General features: G+C 40.1%; 1 protein-coding gene across 2 annotated transcripts in view; it reads right to left on the bottom strand.

Annotated features, from left to right (window-relative positions):
- dync2h1 (dynein cytoplasmic 2 heavy chain 1) overlaps nucleotides 1-20,509 on the bottom strand; it is a 277,874-nt gene that overhangs the window by 114,912 nt on the left and 142,453 nt on the right. Inside the window, 5 exon segments of one of the 2 annotated variants that reach the window (NM_001423299.1) lie at nucleotides 1-125; nucleotides 8,826-8,949; nucleotides 10,130-10,228; nucleotides 17,234-17,254; nucleotides 17,345-17,454. The exon segment at nucleotides 1-125 is cut by the window's left edge and continues 39 nt beyond it. In NM_001423299.1, the coding sequence (NP_001410228.1) occupies nucleotides 1-125; nucleotides 8,826-8,949; nucleotides 10,130-10,228; nucleotides 17,234-17,254; nucleotides 17,345-17,454 (479 nt within the window). 2 annotated transcript variants of the gene reach the window in all.

Below are 20,509 nucleotides of genomic sequence, written 5' to 3' on the forward strand. Positions count from 1 at the left end.
CTCAGTGATGACAGACGCAGCGTCAGGAGGGATGAAGGGGCTGGGGTTACGGGTTGCCAGAAACAGACGGAAATCCTCATTATAGTCCATCACTTTGTCTCCAATCTGCACCACATATCGCGGCCCTACACACACACACGCACGCACGCACACACACAGCCAGAGGTTATGTTAAAAATAAATTAAAACATTATAAAATGTCCTAAATGTCATAGTAGGACTGAATGAGCTGAAAATCAGCAGTTCCAACTATAAACTGTTTGGGTTTCATTTAATGTAATGGCCTGTGAATTTAATTGTGTTTAATTCGTCATGGTGAAAATGGAAAGTCAAGCTGAGTGAAATACACTGTGAGATTGAGAACTACACACAGCGGGGCTTTTCTGAACTAAAACTAAAAGCATTCAAAAGCATTTGCTGCCAGCGGAACTTAAACAGACTGAAAGGAAACAAGCTGGACTTTAAAATAAGAAATGATGCTCTGCCAACTGACTGAAGCACTCTGTGTTCTGGAGAACTACAGCCACTAAAGCTAAAAAGTAATGCTTTAAAAAAAAATTAAAATCTAATTAACGATGAAACCCCATACAATATTCAACAGATGAATAAATTAATTTAACAAACAAATTAAATTAGGCAAAAATATAAAATAGCAAAAACAAAATTTAAAGGGTCGCGATACACCAAAACACATGTGTTGAGCTGTTGACAGTGGTATATGTGTCCCACACTGCTAAAAACACTATTAGGACGCCTATATTTCACTAAAAAGTGTAAATTGGTTGTTTTTGTGTTATTTCAAGCAAATTCGTACTTCCTGTTTGAAACGAGTTTTTGAAGCTGCGTCACGGTCATGACATAATAGCGTGTATTCCAGCGTGCAGACTGGACGTCTGTGCCAGAGTGAGTCTTATTACGTCTTACAGTGTGATGCATTAATGCATGAGTAAGGCTTGGTTCAAACCAATCAGAGCGCTCTATTGTGCAACTTCATTAATATTCATTACTGTCACGGTGTTTACACGACAGAGACGCCACGTTGTGTTGGCAAAACAAGCGTGAAGTGTTGCTTTTATAGTTTGCTGCAGTTAAGTTTCGTTTTCTTTTTCTCTCTGTGAGAGCGCAGCTGGAGTCACGTGGGGATTAACAGTGTACGCGACGCTCGACAACAATAACTTACGTGTCTAAGGAGGATTATTGTTTACCTGAGAGCTGTTCTCATCTGCAAACGCTGAGATCCGGATTCGCTTGTAGTCTTCTCTTAATAAAGACGCGGCTCTAGTTGCTGGTGATTGTCCTGTCTCTACAGATTTGGTAAGTGAGCGACCAGTGCTCTTTGTTTATTCAGTTTGTTCGTATCGAAGTAAGTTAACTATTGCACCGAGTGTAGGATTTTCACCGCATTTAGTGACCGGAATAACACACGCGGCTTTCTGACACTACCTGCCGTGTGCATCTAAGTTTCCGGGAAATGCGGAGGGTTTTTTTTTCTCTCATTCGCCGTGCGGTATCAAACATTGCATGAGAAATACACACTTAGAGCAGTTCCTCGAATCAAATATCTTGTTTGTCGCGAGGGACATGAATGAATTCCCTGAATGAAAGAGCCAAACTGCAGTTAAAGTCCACCATTTAATAATTTGGCAAATAATACGACTACAGATGTCCATGTAAACACCATCACTTTCTACTGTGTGTGTGTGTGTGTGTGTGTGTGTGTGTGTGTGTGTGTGTGTGTGTGTGTGTGTGTGTGTGTGTGTTTTGACTCTGAAACTCGCGCGTGCCCAAATAGACACTCCCACACCATCCCACTTTAGTTCCTCCGACACTCCCCCCTAAACAGAGCTGGACACGCCCACTTTTCTGACTTTTTCCAAAGTAGAGGTGTGAAAACACCCTGCTGAAACGAGGGGGTCTCATGGCCCTTAAAAAATTAAGACAAAATTAGGATTAAAAAAAAAAAAAATATATATATATATATATATATATATATATATATATATATATATATATATATTGAAAATGATAATAATAATAATAATAATAAAATAATAATAATGAAAATAGCAATAAAACCAAATAAATTACAACAAATGTAAAGCAAAACCGACAAAAGTTAAATATTCTAAATATCTATAAATACCATAATAGTAAATAAATAACTGTAAATCAAAATATTAATAAAAATATTAAAAACGTATATAAAACAATAAAATATAATAATAATATTTAAAATAATCATAAAGGGGATGCAGTGGCGCAGTAGGTGGTGCTGTCGCCTCACAGCAAGAAGATCGCTGGTTTGAGCCTTGGCTGGGTCAGTTGTCCTTTCTGTGTGGAGTTTGCATGTTCTCCTTGCGTTTCCTTCGAATGCTACGGCTCCCACAGTCCAAACACATGCGGTACAGGTGAATTGGGTAGGCTAAATTGTGCGTACTGTGTGTGTGTGTGTGTATATATATATATATATTGTAACGAGCAATTACATGCCACGTCGCCCTGGTCGCAAATTTCACCCAGCTGGACCTTCATCAAGCCAGGATCGGACACAGCTGGAGCTCATCAAGCGGAGAGACATATAAGCCCAACCTACGCCAGGAGAAGATGAGCTTCATTCCTTCTATGACTCCCTGTGCTAATGCTTGTCTCTCTGTCTCTCCTTAGCGGACTCCAGCTCGTGACGATCCTGCACCCGACTACTCACCGTCCTTCACCTACTTCCCGGAGCACCAGAGCACCTCACCCTAAAGAAGAGCACCTTTTACAGCACATTCACTTTGTAAATAAAGCACCCTCCGGGGACTTGTCTGTAAACTCATCCTGTTGTGCCGCTGTTTTCCCTCTGCCTCGCTACAACTGGTGGAGAATGCGCGCTTTTTCAGAGGGAAAAAAATTCAGCACTTACCAGTAAGAAGAAGTAACCACTGAATTTTCTCTGTTTTTCTTCTGTTTACAGACAGGCATCCGCTCTCTCTCTCACTCACGCTCTCTTACTTGGCTGTCATCCCCTCCTGAGTCATGTCGATCGAAGAGGTAGTACGCCATCTAGCGGAAATCTCAAGAAGACAACAAGTGATAACTGAACAACTCACCGCCAGACAAGACAGTATGGAACAACAGCTCCGCCAAGCGGCCGGTTCCAGCCAGTTCTCTGAGGTGAGCGCCCATAGATTTATCACAAAACTCAGCGACCTGGATGATATTGATGCTTACCTGCACACATTTGAGGTAATTGCGGAAAGAGAGAGATGGCCGAAGGAAAGTTGGGCGAGGATGCTAGCGCCATTCCTGACTGGAGAAGCTCAAAGAGCTTATTTCGCATTAGAGACACCGAAAAATGACGACTATAAAGCATTAAAAAAGGAGATACTCGCCAGAATGGGACTCTCCAATATAAGCGCAGCACAACAATTTTCTCAGTGGTCCTATGATGACAAACAGCCGGTTCGGACCCAAGCAGCCAACTTATCCAGATTGGGAAGATTATGGTTACTGGGAGGAGATCCAACCGCAGTCCAGGTCGCTGAGAAAATAGTCATTGAAAAGATGATGAGGGCGCTACCCAGACGGCTCCGCACACTTACCAGCATGAGGAACCCCGACTCGCTGGCCGCTTTGGTGGAGGCGGTGGAGCTGGCGGAAGCTCATGTGGCCCGGGAGACTGGGGAGAGAGCGGCTCTGCCACCCCGGAGGGTAAATGCGCCATGGCGACCGGTGGAGGGCACAACACGACCAGGCAGCAGACCGGCGGTCCCCAGCCCAGTCGACGAGCCGATGCCCACAGAGCCAACAACACTCTCGGCCCCGGCCTGGACGGCAGGGTGCGTGGTACATCGCAACGTCCCTCCCGAAGCTCCCACCCGAAAAGTATGTGTAGACGGGAAAACACAGACGGCCACACTGGATACAGGAAGTGCAATAACACTGGTCCACCCAAACACGTTAAAATACCATCAAGAAGGGAAAGGTCGAATCCCGATTACATGCATACACGGTGATACCCGCCACGTACCCGCCCAAAGAGTCACTATAGCGACTAAGTCGGGAAGCTGGCGCATCGAAGTAGGAGTGGTTCCAGATCTTCCTGTACCCCTTCTTCTGGGCAGAGACTGGCCGGGGTTCGATGATCTCCTCACCCACCATCAGGCTCGATCGGCTCGGGCAAAGAAGAACAGCAAGGGACGGGCTCAACGGGACCGCCAAATAGCGCTGATGGCCACCGAGAGCGACAGAGGGGGTGAGTCATCATCGGCTAACCTGTACTATGATCTTTTTCAACAGATTACCGCAGGTGGCGATTTCGGGAGAGCACAGCGTGAAGATGAAACGTTGAAGCACTGCTGGCCACAAGTCCGGATCATAGACGGTAACGAACGGTTTCCCAGCCCTCACCCCCTCCCACATTTTATTGTGCAAAATGGTCTGCTGTACTGTGTCGCAGAGAGGCGGGGGGAAACGAAGACGCTATTGGTCGTCCCGAGGACCAAAAGGGAGACTGTTCTAGAACTGGCACATACTCACCCGATGGCAGGACATCTAGGAGCAGCCAACACGATCAAGAGGATCAGAGATCGTTTCCACTGGCCCGGGTTGGATGGAGAAGTCAAGAGGTATTGTCAGGCATGTGACATATGCCAAAGAACGTCTCCCCAACGACCACCCCCCAGCCCTCTGATACCATTACCCATCATTGACGTGCCCTTCAACCGCATTGGCATGGACTTGATAGGGCCTTTGCCGAAGTCGGCCCGGGGACATGAACACATCCTTGTCATCCTCGACTACGCCACCAGATATCCAGAAGCGATCCCTCTAAGAAAAGCCACGTCATCGGCAATCGCTAAGGAGCTGTTTTTATTATGCAGCCGAGTAGGAATACCAGCAGAGATACTGACCGACCAGGGCACCCCATTCATGTCCCGGTTGATGGCAGACCTCTGCCGCCTCCTAAAGGTAAAGCAAATAAAAACCTCTGTTTATCATCCGCAGACTGATGGCTTGGTGGAGCGCTTTAACAAGACGCTGAAGCAGATGCTCCGCAGGGTGGTGGCAGAGGATGGGCGCGACTGGGACCTCATGATCCCGTACGTGCTTTTCGGGATCAGAGAAGTTCCCCAAGGATCTACAGGTTTTACACCTTTTGAATTGCTGTTCGGCCGTCAACCACGAGGGCTATTGGACGTGGCTCGTCAAGCTTGGGAGCAAGAGCCAGCCCCACAACGGTCAGTGATTGAGCACGTACGGGACATGAGAGGACGTATAGAGAAAGTCATGCCCATTGTCAAGCAACATCTGACCGAAGCCCAGCGCGCCCAACAGCGATTATATAACCGGCCCGCCCAACCCAGAGAGTTCCAACCAGGGGACAAAGTAATGATCCTGATACCTACCACCACCTCGAAGTTCTTGGCCTCTTGGAAGGGGCCATATACAGTGGTAGAAAGGGTAGGGCCGGTAAACTATCGAGTCCGTCAGCCGGGACGAAGAAGAGAAGAACAACTTTACCACATCAATTTGATGAAGAAATGGGTTGCAGCTCCAGGTCATCTAGTTGCCTTCTCAGAAGAAACTTCTCCCGTTGTCCATATAGGTGAGCAACTCTCACCGAATCAGAAGGCGGAGCTGCAAGCCTTGGTCGGTCAGTTCAGGGATGTGTTCTCAGAAAAACCGGGCCGAACCACCATCATCCAGCACGACATCATCACCCCACCTGGCACCATCGTCCGGCAGAGGCCTTATCGAGTACCAGAAGCTCGCCGGCTGGCTATCAACGATGAGATCCAAAAGATGAGGAAATTGGGAATCATCGAACCATCTCGTAGCCCGTGGTCCAGCCCCATAGTGATGGTCCCCAAACCCGACGGCACCCTCCGCTTCTGCAATGACTTCAGGAAGCTGAACGAAATTTCCAAATTCGACGGGTACCCCATGCCTCGGGTGGACGAGCTGCTGGATCGGCTGGGTGGAGCCCGATTCATATCCACGATCGACCTCACCAAAGGCTACTGGCAACTACCACTAAGTGAAAGCGCCAAGGAGAAAACCGCCTTCTCCACTCCCGGTGGGCACTGGCAATACCGGGTTCTTCCCTTCGGGCTCCACGGGGCTCCAGCAACATTCCAGCGTATGATGGACATCCTGCTGAGACCCCACCAGCCGTATGCAGCAGCATACCTCGACGATCTAATCGTCCACTCCGAGTCATGGGAAGAACATCTATCCCGGTTGCGGAGGGTGCTCCTTGATCTTCGTAGGGCTGGGCTCACAGCTAATCCCAAGAAATGCCACCTGGGTCTAGCAGAAGCAAAATACCTCGGTTTCCACATCGGTAGAGGTCTCATACAGCCACAACAGAACAAGATCAGAGCACTACAAGAAACTCCACAACCCACCACAAAGACCCAGGTACGTGCATTTCTGGGGTTAGCGGGCTACTATAGATGTTTCATTCCCAATTTCTCATCCATAGCCAGCCCGTTGACAGACCTGACCAGAAAGGGGCAGCCAGAGAAGATACAATGGAACAGGGAAGCAGATGGCGCGTTCCAAGCCCTGAAGACGGCACTAACATCTTCTCCGGTACTGCACGCACCTGACTTCGGCTGCCCCTTCATCCTACAAACAGACGCTTCCGACTCGGGCCTGGGCGCGGTCCTCTCCCAGGTCCACGGCGATGAAGAACACCCCATCATGTACGTGAGTCGGAAGCTTACCCCTGCAGAGACCCGGTACGCCACGGTAGAGAAAGAGGCCCTGGCGATCAAGTGGGCAATCCTGGAGCTCAGGTATTACTTACTTGGCAGAAGATTCACCCTGGTGACCGACCACGCTCCACTACAATGGATGTCAACAGCGAAAAATAACAACGCTCGAGTCACCAGATGGTTCCTGTCGCTCCAGGATTACAACTTCACTGTTCAACATCGAGCCGGGGCCTCCCACGGAAACGCCGACGGGCTCTCAAGGCTATGGTCAGGATGGGCAGGTCTGTCAAAACATTCTACCCCCCCTCTAAATACTCTACCTTTCCTCCGCAGAACACCCAGGACCAGGACGACGCTAAGGGGGGGGGAATGTAACGAGCAATTACATGCCACGTCGCCCTGGTCGCAAATTGCACCCAGCTGGACCTTCATCAAGCCAGGATCGGACACAGCTGGAGCTCATCAAGCGGAGAGACATATAAGCCCAACCTACGCCAGGAGAAGATGAGCTTCATTCCTTCTATGACTCCCTGTGCTAATGCTTGTCTCTCTGTCTCTCCTTAGCGGACTCCAGCTCGTGACGATCCTGCACCCGACTACTCACCGTCCTTCACCTACTTCCCGGAGCACCAGAGCACCTCACCCTAAAGAAGAGCACCTTTTACAGCACATTCACTTTGTAAATAAAGCACCCTCCGGGGACTTGTCTGTAAACTCATCCTGTTGTGCCGCTGTTTTCCCTCTGCCTCGCTACAATATATATATAATAACAATAACAACAATAATAATAATACTAATAATGAAAATAACATTAACATTAAAACATTAAATAAGCCATTAACGATTATGTTAAAATGAAAAAAAATAATAATAATAAATTACTAGAAATTTAAAATAAAACACACAAAAATGTGGAGCATACAAAAATAAAAGCTTCTAAACATTATATTAGTAATAAATACTATAATAGAAAACGAATATACTAATAAAAACAGATTCTATGCATGCCACAAATCCTCACAGCAGCACCAGAGCATGGAAACACTGCTAATAAATGCAGACTGGAGAGGAATCCCGCCTTCCACAAGAGCAGGATTTGTGGGGTTCCCTGATTGGATGCTTCAGAAGTTTGTGTGTTTGTGTGTGTGTGTCTTCTCTATGTCTGCAATGCAGTAGTCTGTACACACACTTAAATGTCTCTCCCTCTCCTGCTCTCTGAAAAGCTCTGGGTTTATCTGCCTCCCGCCGGTCCTGACAGACTCAGCCATATCTGCCCTACACACACACACACACACACACACACACACACACACACACACACACACACACACTCACACGCACACACACACACACACACACACACACACACACACACACACTAACAGAGAGACAGACAGACACACAAATGCACAAACACACACTCGCACAGAGCATATGGAGGAGCTTCAGAAATGCCCTCGGCTCTTATTTCATACAGCTGGGACAGGAGGATAAACACACTACAGGAGTGTGTGTGTGTGTGTGTGTGTGTGTGTGTGTGTGTGTGTGTGTGTGTGTTTGAGTTAGAGCACCGTTTAATTGACATTTAAACCCTCATCTAATCAGACTTAATTCAGTCCTCACTGAAAATGAAAAAGGAAAAACGAAAACCAATCAGAGCCTACCATATCGTATAAACACTACATAAACTTAACACTGAACTGATCAAAGATGAAACTGAAGACAGGCGCAGCACGGTGGCTCAGTGGTTAGCACTGTCGCCTCACAGCAAGAAGGTTGCTGATTTGAGTCCTGGCTGGGTCAGTTGGCATTTGTGTGTGGAGTTCGCATGTTCTCCCCATGTTGGCGTGGGTTTCCTCCGGGTGCAGGAGTAGAGAGGAGAACAAAGCATCATTGCTTGAATTGACTCTGAAATGTTTTGTGTTTTTTTCAGAATGGATTCATCATTACGCATCAGACTTATTCGCAAGGTATGCATGTGATGATTTTTTCTTGCATATGGACTTCAGTGTGCAAAGACCTTAAATCAGAGTTGTACTGTCAAAGTGCTGAATTGTGAGTATTGTTACTGTTTTCAGTGTGTGTGTGTGTGTGTGTGTGTGTGTGTGTGTGTGTACTCACCCTGTGCAATGAGATCTCGCCGCAGCAGAGGATAAAGCACAGGTTCAACACCGTCCATCTCCTGAATGATCAGCGTTTTACCAAAGCGCACCGCTAACTCCAGCACTGTCATGAAGTTCGCATCCTGAGACCAACAACAGATCCAGTTTTATGTTTGTTTCTTTTGTTTTACAATTTTTGTTTTACCCATTTTGGATTAATTATTTAAATCATATTGAACAACTTTTTAAATCAATGATTATTATTATTATTATTATTAGTAGTAGTAGTAGTAGTAGTATTATTATTAGTAGTAGTAGTAGTAGTAGTAGTGTTTATTATTATCAATTATGTATTATTATCTAACTGCATGTTGATATTCAAGATAAAAAATTATCAAATAATTTTAAAGTAAAATAAAATATAAATAAGTAATTTAATTAATCAATTAAAAATTATTTATTAATTAAGGGAATAAAATGAAAAAAATTAATAAAATAAATAAACTTAATAAAAAATATTAAGTTAAATAGTAATAAAAAAAATTTTAATTAAACAAATAAATTATTTAATTATTTGAATGAAAAAAATTTAATAGAATAAAAAATAATGAATTATTAAATAATAATAAATAAAAAATAATTAATTGAATGAAATGAAATGAAAAAAAAATAATTAATGGAATGAAAAACAATTAAAACAAAATAAAACAAATAAATAATTAAATAATAAAAAATAAATAAAATTAATTAATTAGTTGAATGAAATGAAATAAATAAATAAATTAATTAATTAATTGAATGAAATTAAAAATGAACAAATTGATTAATTAAAAAAATTACATTAAATTAAAATCAACAGAAAAAAACAAATAAATCAAAAATAAATAAATGATTTAGTTAATTGAATGTTTGAAAAAAATAAATGAAAAAAAATTATAAAATAAAATAAATAATGAAAAAATAAATAATAATAAATTAATAAATTAAATTAATTAATTGAATAAAAAAAATTATAAATAAATGAAATAAAATAAATAAATAAATAAATTAATTGAATGAAATTAAATTAAAAAATTTAAATAAATCAATACATAAAATAGAATAAAACAATTATTAAAATAGAATAAAACAAATAATTAAATAATAAATAATAAAAATAAATTAAATTAATATAAATTAAATTAAATAGCTTATTTATAATGATCATGGGATGATGAGATGTCCAAAATTGTGTTTGTGCTGAACTGCGTTTGCATTGCATTATAAAATAAAATAAAAATTTACCATTAAACCGTTCTGATGTGTGCGTGTGTGTGTTTTCACCTGCTGATTTATGACCTCCAGACGATGAGCTTTCAGGTGAGTTTGCAGCCACTCTGTTGCACGAGACGACGGATCAATCAAGAATGGACAAGAAGCACTCTAGAGATGAAAATAACATGAATTATTTCTCTTATTAATAGTTTAAAGACGAATCATAACAGTAAAACTCCTACTAATACAGTATACAGTTTAGGCCAAAATGATTTGCCCTCATGTGAAGTTTTCAAATGTTTTCCCAAATGATGATAAACAGATTCAGAAATGTTCACGGTATTTGCTATAATATTTTTTCTTCTTATTTGTTTTATTTCAGCTAGAATAAAAGCAGTTTTTCATTTTTTAAACACCATTTTAAGGTCAATAATTTTAGCCCCCTTTAACAATATTTGTTTTGGATTGTCTGCAGAACAAACCACTGTTATACAAAGACTTGCCTAATTACTTTAACATGCCTACTTAACCTAGTTAAGCTTTTAAATGTCACTTTAAGCTGAATACTAGTGTCCTGAAAAATATCAAGTCAAATATTATGTGCTGTCATCATGGCAAAGATAAAATAAATCAGTTATTAGAAATGAGTCATTGAAACTATTATATTTTAAAAAGTGAGGCAACATCTGTTAAACAGCACTTGGGAAATATTGGGAAAATAATACAGATTTCACATGATAATAATAACTGTGTCTTCAACATGAAGTTTCAGAAGCTTTCATCCCTGACTCTGAAAACTGTAAGTAAATCATACCAGTGAGTGTTTACTTCTGGGTCTACAATTCATTAATATGGTGTTCAGATAAGGAGGTCAAAACAGGAAGGAAAATAGCCTTTTACTTCTCTACATGTTGCTTTCAGAGAACAGAACACAATAAAAAATAAGGCAGTTTGTGACCCCTGTAGTGTAAAATATCATTTGTCATGTCGATGTGTTTCTATTTCTTGCACTCGTTCTCTAATGCAACACGTCAGTGAGTCGCCATAGAAACCAGACTCCTTCAAAACGGCAGCAATTACTAACATTATACACAGACACAAACACGTCACACACACACGTCAAAGGGTTCAATCAGATCACAAGAGATCATACATCACTGAGTCACACAGACACAAAAAAGGTGTCTGGGTTAATCAGTTCTTCACAATAAGAGTACCCCTGCAATCGCAAATACAGTTCTGTGGGTGTTGCTATCATAATGTTATAAGTCATAGACAAATAGAATCTGCAGACTTTTTTTGCTATTTTCGTGCAGAATTTATATATACAGTAGAAGTCAGAATTATTAGCCCCGTTCAATTTTTTTCCTTCTTTTTTAAATATTTCCCAAAGGATGTTTAACAAAGCAATTAAATGTTCACAGTATGTCTGATAATATTTTTTCTTCTGGAGAAAGTGTTGTTTGTTTTTTTCCGGCTATAATAAATTAAGTTTTTAATTTTTTAAACACCATTTTAGGGACAAAATTATTAGCCCCGTTAAGCTCTATTTTTTCTCGATAATCTACAAAACAAACCACCATTATACAATGACTTGCCTAGTTACCCTAACCTGCCTAGTTAACCTAATTAACCTAGTTAAGCCTTTTAATGTCACTTTAAGCTGTATAGGTGTCTTGAAAAATATCTACTAAAATATTATTTACTGTCATCATGACAAAGATGAAATAAATCAGTTATTAGAAATGAGTTATTAAAACTGTTATGTTTAGAAATGTGCTGAAAAAAGTCTTCTCTCTGTTAAACAGAAATTGGGGAAAAATAAGCAAGCGGTCTGATAATTCAGAGGAGCTAATAATTCTGACCTTAACTGTATACCCAGCGGGGAAAATAGGTATTGGACACGTCACCATTATTCTCAGAAAACATATTTCTAAAGATGTCGTTGACTTGAAATCCAAGATGTTGGCAACAAGCAAATAAATCCACATGTGCATAAAAAACAAATCTAATTAATTTACAAATTAAATCATGCTAAATAAAATGAAATGACGCAGGGAAAAAGTATTGAACACATGAAGAAAGAGAGCTGTATTCCGGCAATGCAAGCCTCTGCCCTTCCTCAGTGTAAATGAATATCAGCTGCTTCAGTCCAACATCTACATTAGCAGGAGGATGAAGACAAACCCAGGGTGGACATTTCAGCAAGACAATGATCCAAAACACAGCCAAGGAGACTTACAAATGCTTTCAGAGAAAGAAAATCAAAGCTGTAGAATGGCCCAGCCAATCACCTGATGCGAATCCAATAAAAAACACAAAATAAAGCTCAGATTTGATAGACTAGACCCACAGAACATCAAGATTTTGACACTCTGTTAAAGTCTGTGTGAGGAACTCACCCGAGCAATGCATGTGACTTCATTCCCCATAAGACAGACGTCTTTAAGCAGCCATCACCAACAAAGCCTTTTATAAACAGTGTTAAATATGTTTCAGTAGTTCAGTGCTTTCTCCTTCTGTCATTTAATTGTTATTACACACAACTCATCTTTCAGATTTGTTTTGTTGTTTGTATTGTTTGGGTTTTTCTCAAACCCTGGTTCAATTAAATGTCCATAGCTCCTTTAGAAATATTAATCCCAGGGAAAAAAAAACATCACATGTTCAATACTTATTTCCCCCGCTCTAGATAAATAAAAAATGCTGTGGATTCATGGGAAATTATTTGTAGTTTTAGTTGTTTAAGTTGTTCTTGAATATTTCTTCAGATTTAGAATAAATTATAGTACAAAAGTTTTGATGAATCCTAATTTAATGGTGAAAATGTCTGTACGCACATTTGACGCCTACATTTATGTGTACACATGGTTAGAGAATGAGACCCAGTAAGTGCTGATGAGAAAGTGTCTGGTGCATATGGACAGGAGATTTGCTCAGTTGCATCAGGAATTACATGTTGATTCATTACTATTTCACACACACATAAATGTAATGAATATGGCCGACCAGACACAAACATTTTGCATTTTATTCCATAACCAGCCAACTTTGCCCAGAGAAGGCTCGAAACCTGATTCCAAGGTATTTACGACCCAAAGGAATGTGCCATGCGGCTCTAAGCACAGGAATGACTTACAAAGGACTATTTGCTGTTTAACACTGCTTTCATATAAACTTTACTCTTTATGTTTAATCATATTTTTTGTAAAGTTTCCCTTTCTCTTGTATTAATATTTTTGGTTTTAATACCCTTGCATATAATGTTTAACTGTACCTAGGCTAAGCATCCTCTTATACTGTTCAAGTTTGGACTTTTCGAAAAGCTTACTCGCTGTACAAATTGATCGTTGACAGTTTATTTTAATATGAGTGCAACATATTAATGTTTTAAGAGACTTTAACTTTTTTGTCCCGATTTACATAAAATTTGCCTATGCAAATTATTCTGCCTCGGACAAAGACCCATAAATTTAATATTCTAGGAAGTTAGCTTCTAATTGGTCAACTTTCCATGGAGGGTGGATCCGAACCTGCCCTATAAAAGTTGAAAACCAAGCTAAACTCCCTCTCTTGGAACCCCCGCTCTTCCTCTTCTTCGCAACTCTCTCTATTCAAACTGTCCTGGGACCTCTCTTGGGACCCTTTCTTCAAACACTCTGTTTTGAAACTTTCTTCAGCTCTATACAACAAACCTAAGTATAGAAACCTCCAAGAAAGCAGGCAGAAACCCAGACAGAAAGGGTTAATCGGACCGCACTTGGACATTACCGCCCAGAATGCTTTTTGCCGCTTCAACTTGAAACTACAACCTCATGAGGAACAAAGATCAGCCAACCAACCACGTGCTTTACAACGGGAGCTCGGACATCACGAACAGACCGCAAGTATCACCTTTCTCCCAACATCTAAACTGGTGTGAACTAAATTAACCCTAAAGAGACAATAGAAGGGTTATATTGAATTTGATTACGTTTGGTTGCTTGGTCTGTTCTTACAGACTCATAGGTTTTTCCCATCATTACATCTTCTCAACCTCTTCACGTTTGTTACTCTCCCCTATGCTTGTATGAATGTGTGTTTGTGTTAGGTGTTAGTATTTGTTAGATTAGTCAATAAAGTTTAATTTTGTATAAAGAAAGGTGCCTGTGTATATTAATGAATCTAATGTCTTGAACTTTGATCTTGCTACCCTGCTCAAATTTTATGTTGATAGCATCGCTGAACGATTCGTTTGTTTGGATCAAAAGAGTCGATTCATTTGAAGCCCCGTTCAAATGAATCTTCCTCCCGCTAAGCTATTCCGCTATATAATGTTCCAGAAGGTACACGAGCCTTGAAATCTGAATCATAACTCGCAACATTATAACGGCGGGAAAGGTGCGGGAAGAATAACCTTGAGCTAATTGACTACAGTAATAATAGTGTAGATATGAGAGCACTCTAATCTACATTATTATTATTATGATGTGCTACCTGTTTATTTGTGGAGAATAAACAAAGCATGCAAATGTAATCTATTACAGATATATTGGTGTAGAACGCTGAATAAATGTAATTTATTACATAAACAATCAGTAAACAGGAAACTAAGACACTCAAATTTAAGTTTCAAGAGTTCACCCTTAGCTAATGATTGGTTATAGAGCGTGTTTGGCATGCTGTCCTGGGAGAAAGCCCTGAGCTCATGAGATCCCGTTTTAGGGCGAGAAGAGAGTTTGAGCTCAGGTAGGTCTCGTAAACTCCCCTGCTTGTTATGGCGAATAGGAATAAGGAATTACTGTGGATAGATATACTACTGATTAAGTGCTCTTCTATGGTGTCGATTTGGTTTGGTCAATTTACTTATGTCACATGTCTTGCTTGTGGGAGAACATGTAAACTCCACACAGAAATGTCAACTTGGCCTGGTAAAGACTTGACCCAGTGACATTCTTGCTGTGAGGCAACAGTGCTAATCCCTGGGCTGCCGTGTCGCTCTGTCAAAGGAAAAGGGGAAGGAGTAGGGGTGGAAGGGGGGATTCTTCAACACGAAGATGGTTAAGGTAAGACGTTCTGCTTATTTATAGTGAGTTCTGATTGGTGGATCATACATTAACTAATGCGAGACCGGGTACACTCAATCATGAGCATGAGCTCCTCTCGAAATTAGTTTATAAATTAACTTAATTTGTTAAACACAAGTAAAATTTCCTAGAGGGTCAACGACACACTAGGGGAGGGGATAATGATTCAGAGAGGATAAAATAAGCTTTCCTTTGAGGTAAATGAAGTCTGGTTTGCATTAGTATTACACAATCAGCAGTATTGTGACACAAACTGTCTTCTCAGGCACAGAAACACACTCATTTTTATTCTACACTTCTACACTACAGACTTTTCTATTATAGACTGTGGCGTATAAGTCTGATGCACAGCTCAAAGATTCTGACTGACAAGAACTATGATGTAAACAAAAAGCCAATTGGTTGCTTATAATAAATGGGGAGGAGCTATGTGATATAGCCTCACCCTGTTATTAAGGTTTTAAGTTAAATTACATCACAAATGAAAAACATCAAGAGACTTTTAAGACCCGTTCACACCAAAAAAACTTGACTTGATAATCAAATGACATTTTTTTTGTTCATTGTGTGTCCATTTTGGATTCGACCGATGATATGTCATTTTCTTTCCACATAAAAGCAAATGGGGGTGTGAATTATTGGTATGAACAGGCCTTTCAGCTGAAGGCTGGTTAGGGTGAGAAAAAAGGATAGTTCACACAAAAATGAAAATGTACTCACTATTTACTTTCCCTCAAGTGGTTTCAAACCTTTATGAGTTTCTTAATTCAGTTCAACACAAAAGAAGATATTTTATAAAATCTCTCATCCATAGCAGGAAAAAAACAAATACTATGGAAGGCAATAGCTGTGTCTCATTTCAGAGGCTGCATCCTCCGAAAAAAACTTCAAAGGTGAGTCCTTCTAATCACTTTTTAGTAAGATGTGTCATACTCTTTTTGTTTTTCGGTCGAGCTGGTCAGAGTATTTCAGAAACTGCTGATCTACTGGAATTTTCACGCACAACCATCTCTAGGGTTTACAGAGAATGGCCAGATAAAGAGGAAAAATCCAGTGAGCGGCAGTTCTGTGTGCCTTGTAGATGCCAGAGGTCAGAGGAGAATGGCCAGACTGGTTCCAGCTGATAGAAAGGCAACAGTAACTTAAATAAGCACTCGATACAACCGAGGTCTGCAGAAGAGCCTCTCTGAACACACAACACGTCCAACCCTAAGGCAGACGGATGGGCTACAGCAGCAGAAGACCACACCGGGTGCCGCTCCTGTCAGCTAAGAACTGGAAACTGAGGCTACAATTCACACAGACTCACCAAAACTGGACAACAGAAGATTGGAGGAACGTTGCCTGCTCTGACGAGATGGCTAACCACAGCCATCTTCAGATGGCTGCTTCCAGCAGGATAACACACCATGTCATAAAGCGTGAATCCTCTCAGACTGGTTTCTTGAACATGACAATGAGTTCACTGTACTCAAACGGCCTCCAGTCACCAGATCTCAATCCAATAGAGCACCTGGGAGATAAATCTGCAGCAACTGTGTGATGCTATCATATCAATATGGAGCAAAATCTCTGAGGGATACTTCCAGGGCCTTGTTGAATCTATGCAACGAAGGATTAAGGCAGTTCTGAAGGCAAAAGTAGGTCCTACCAGGTACTAGTAAGGTGTACCTATTAAAATGGCAGATGATTGTACATTTAAAACTGTAATCCGGAGTTCTGCCGTTATCAGCTAACAAAATATTCTTGGGATGTTCGAGGTCGTGAACAGTTGTATCCTTCATTACCTGGGAAATGAAGAATGCATTTGGAGGCTGCATTTAAAGGAGCCTTCAAATGTCTTTGAAATATGGTCTTCGATGACACAACACCCTTCGAAAGCCTCAAATGAGACACAGCAAGTGATTACCGGATTCCAGCATTTTTCTAAATATATTCTTTTGTGTTTAGTAGAAGAAAGAAACTCAAACAGGTGAGCGAAAAGTAAAGGATAAGTAAATGACGACAGGATTTTCAGTTTTGGTGAACTGTCCCTTTAAGACTGGTTGATAGAACAGTTTGGGAAGTGAGCACTTCTAAGTAAACACACACACATGTGTAATCTTACCCTTGATCTAAATTCATTAATCTGATGTTAGCATGAGGACAGACAAATGAATGAGTGAACGCAGTGCATAATGGGAAGGAACAGTGATGATCAGAGATGTGTGTGTTTTACCTGCAGGATGACAAGAGCGTTCTCCATGGACAGGTCATCAGACGGCAAACCTTCACTCTTCCAGATCAGCTGCTCGCTCTCAGAACACAGGAAGTGGCGCAGGTCAAACTCTGCCAATTAGAAAAGAGAGCTGTTAAAGATCAATCAGAGGCAGAGTTAGCAGTGATGGTCAGTGTTTTCAGAAGTCACATGTGTTTAGTGATTTGGTGTTTGCTACTCTTCTAACTACAACTAAAAAAATAAAACCTTCTGGACATTAAATAAAGCTGAATTATATAATTAATGTTAAAGGACAAACTAAGATTTAATCGAGAGCTTGATGTTAAAAGATGCCTATAAAAAATGTTTCATGGAACATCATAACATTGTTAAACATTTAAGCTAAAGTTAAAATAAAAAATGACAAATACTCACTACATATATACACATGGACACGTTTCATTAGTTTATCTTTTTTAATGTATAAAGATATTGATTGCTCATCGAATATGGATGAATGTATTGATGGATAGCTAGATAGATGGATGGATGATAGGACGTAGACAGATAGACAAACAGACAGACAGATAGATTAATACAAGATAGATAGGTGGATAGATGGATGGATGGATGCATAAACGATATATAGTTAGATGGATGGGTGGATAGATTGATGAATGAATAGATAGACTAATAGATTAATAAAAGATAGATAGTTGGATAGATAGATAAACAGATAGACAGACAAATGGATGGATGGATGGATGGATGGATAGATAGATAGAGAGACGGATGGACGGATAGTGGATAGACAAACAGACAGACAGATAGATTAGTAAAAGATAGATATGTGGATAGATGGATTGACGGAAGGATGAATGGATGGGTGGGTGGATGGATGGATGTATGGACTTGGCTTAGATAGATGACATATTGATAGATGGAGGATTGGACAGATGGATAGATTTATAGATGGGTGTATAAATAGATGGATGGATGGATGGATGAAGATAGATAGACAGATAGACAGATAGATAGATAGATAGATAGATAGATAGATAGATAGATAGATAGATAGATAGATAGATAGATAGATAGATAGATAGATAGATAGATAGATAGATAGATAGATAGATAGATATATAGAAAGATAGATAGATAGATAGATAGATAGATAGATAGATAGATAGATAGATAGATAGATAGATAGATAGATAGATAGATAGATAGATAGATAGATAGATAGATAGATAGATAGATAGATAGATAGATAGATAGATAGATGGATGAATGGATGAATGGACGGATTGTAGGATGGAGGGATGGACGGACGGACGGACGGACGGATGGATGGATGATGGATGGATGGATGGATGGATGGATGGATAACCAATACTGTATATAGATAAATGGATGGGTGGATAGATTAACACAAGATAGATGGATGATGGATGGATGATAGGACGTAGACAGATAGACAAACAGACAGACAGATAGATTAATACAAGATAGATAGGTGGATAGATGGATGGATGGATGCATAAACGATATATAGTTAGATGGATGGGTGGATAGATTGATGAATGAATAGATAGACTAATAGATTAATAAAAGATAGATAGTTGGATAGATAGATAAACAGATAGACAGACAAATGGATGGATGGATGGACTTGGCTTAGATAGATGACATATTGATAGATGGAGGATTGGACAGATGGATAGATTTATAGATGGGTGTATAAATAGATGGATGGATGGATGGATGAAGATAGATAGACAGATAGACAGATAGACAGATAGATAGATAGATAGATAGATAGATAGATAGATAGATAGATAGATAGATAGATAGATAGATAGATAGATAGATAGATATATAGAAAGATAGATAGATAGATAGATAGATAGATAGATAGATAGATAGATAGATAGATAGATAGATAGATAGATAGATAGATAGATAGATAGATAGATAGATAGATAGATGGATGAATGGATGAATGGACGGATTGTAGGATGGAGGGATGGACGGACGGACGGACGGACGGATGGATGGATGATGGATGGATGGATGGATGGATGGATGGATAACCAATACTGTATATAGATAAATGGATGGGTGGATAGATTAACACAAGATAGATGGATGATGGATGGATGATAGGACGTAGACAGATAGACAAACAGACAGACAGATAGATTAATACAAGATAGATAGGTGGATGGATGGATGGATGCATAAACGATATATAGTTAGATGCATGGGTGGATAGATTGATGAATGAATAGATAGACTAATAGATTAATAAAAGATAGATAGTTGGATAGATAGATAAACAGATAGACAGACAAATGTATGGATGGATGGATGGATGGATAGATAGATAGAGAGACGGATGGACGGATAGTGGATAGACAAACAGACAGACAGATAGATTAGTAAAAGATAGATATGTGGATAGATGGATTGACGGATGGATGAATGGATGGGTGGGTGGATGGATGGATGTATGGACTTGGCTTAGATAGATGACATATTGATGGATGGAGGATTGGACAGATGGATAGATTTATAGATGGGTGTATAAATAGATGGATGGATGGATGGATGAAGATAGATAGACAGATAGACAGATAGATAGATAGATAGATAGATAGATAGATAGATAGATAGATAGATAGATAGATAGATAGATAGATAGATAGATAGATAGATAGATAGATAGATAGATAGATAGATAGATAGATAGATAGATGGATGAATGGATGAATGGACGGATTGTAGGATGGAGGGATGGACGGACGGACGGACGGACGGATGGATGGATGATGGATGGATGGATGGATGGATGGATAACCAATACTGTATATAGATAAATGGATGGGTGGATAGATTAACACAAGATAGATGGATGATGGATGGATGATAGGACGTAGACAGATAGACAAACAGACAGACAGATAGATTAATACAAGATAGATAGGTGGATGGATGGATGGATGCATAAACGATATATAGTTAGATGGATGGGTGGATAGATTGATGAATGAATAGATAGACTAATAGATTAATAAAAGATAGATAGTTGGATAGATAGATAAACAGATAGACAGACAAATGGATGGATGGATGGATGGATGGATGGATGGATAGATAGATAGAGAGACGGATGGACGGATAGTG

The sequence above is a fragment of the Danio rerio genome, chromosome 15 (assembly GCF_052040795.2).
Source record: "Danio rerio strain M-AB ecotype USA chromosome 15, GRCz13ab, whole genome shotgun sequence".
NCBI classification, from domain to species: Eukaryota; Metazoa; Chordata; class Actinopteri; order Cypriniformes; family Danionidae; genus Danio; species Danio rerio.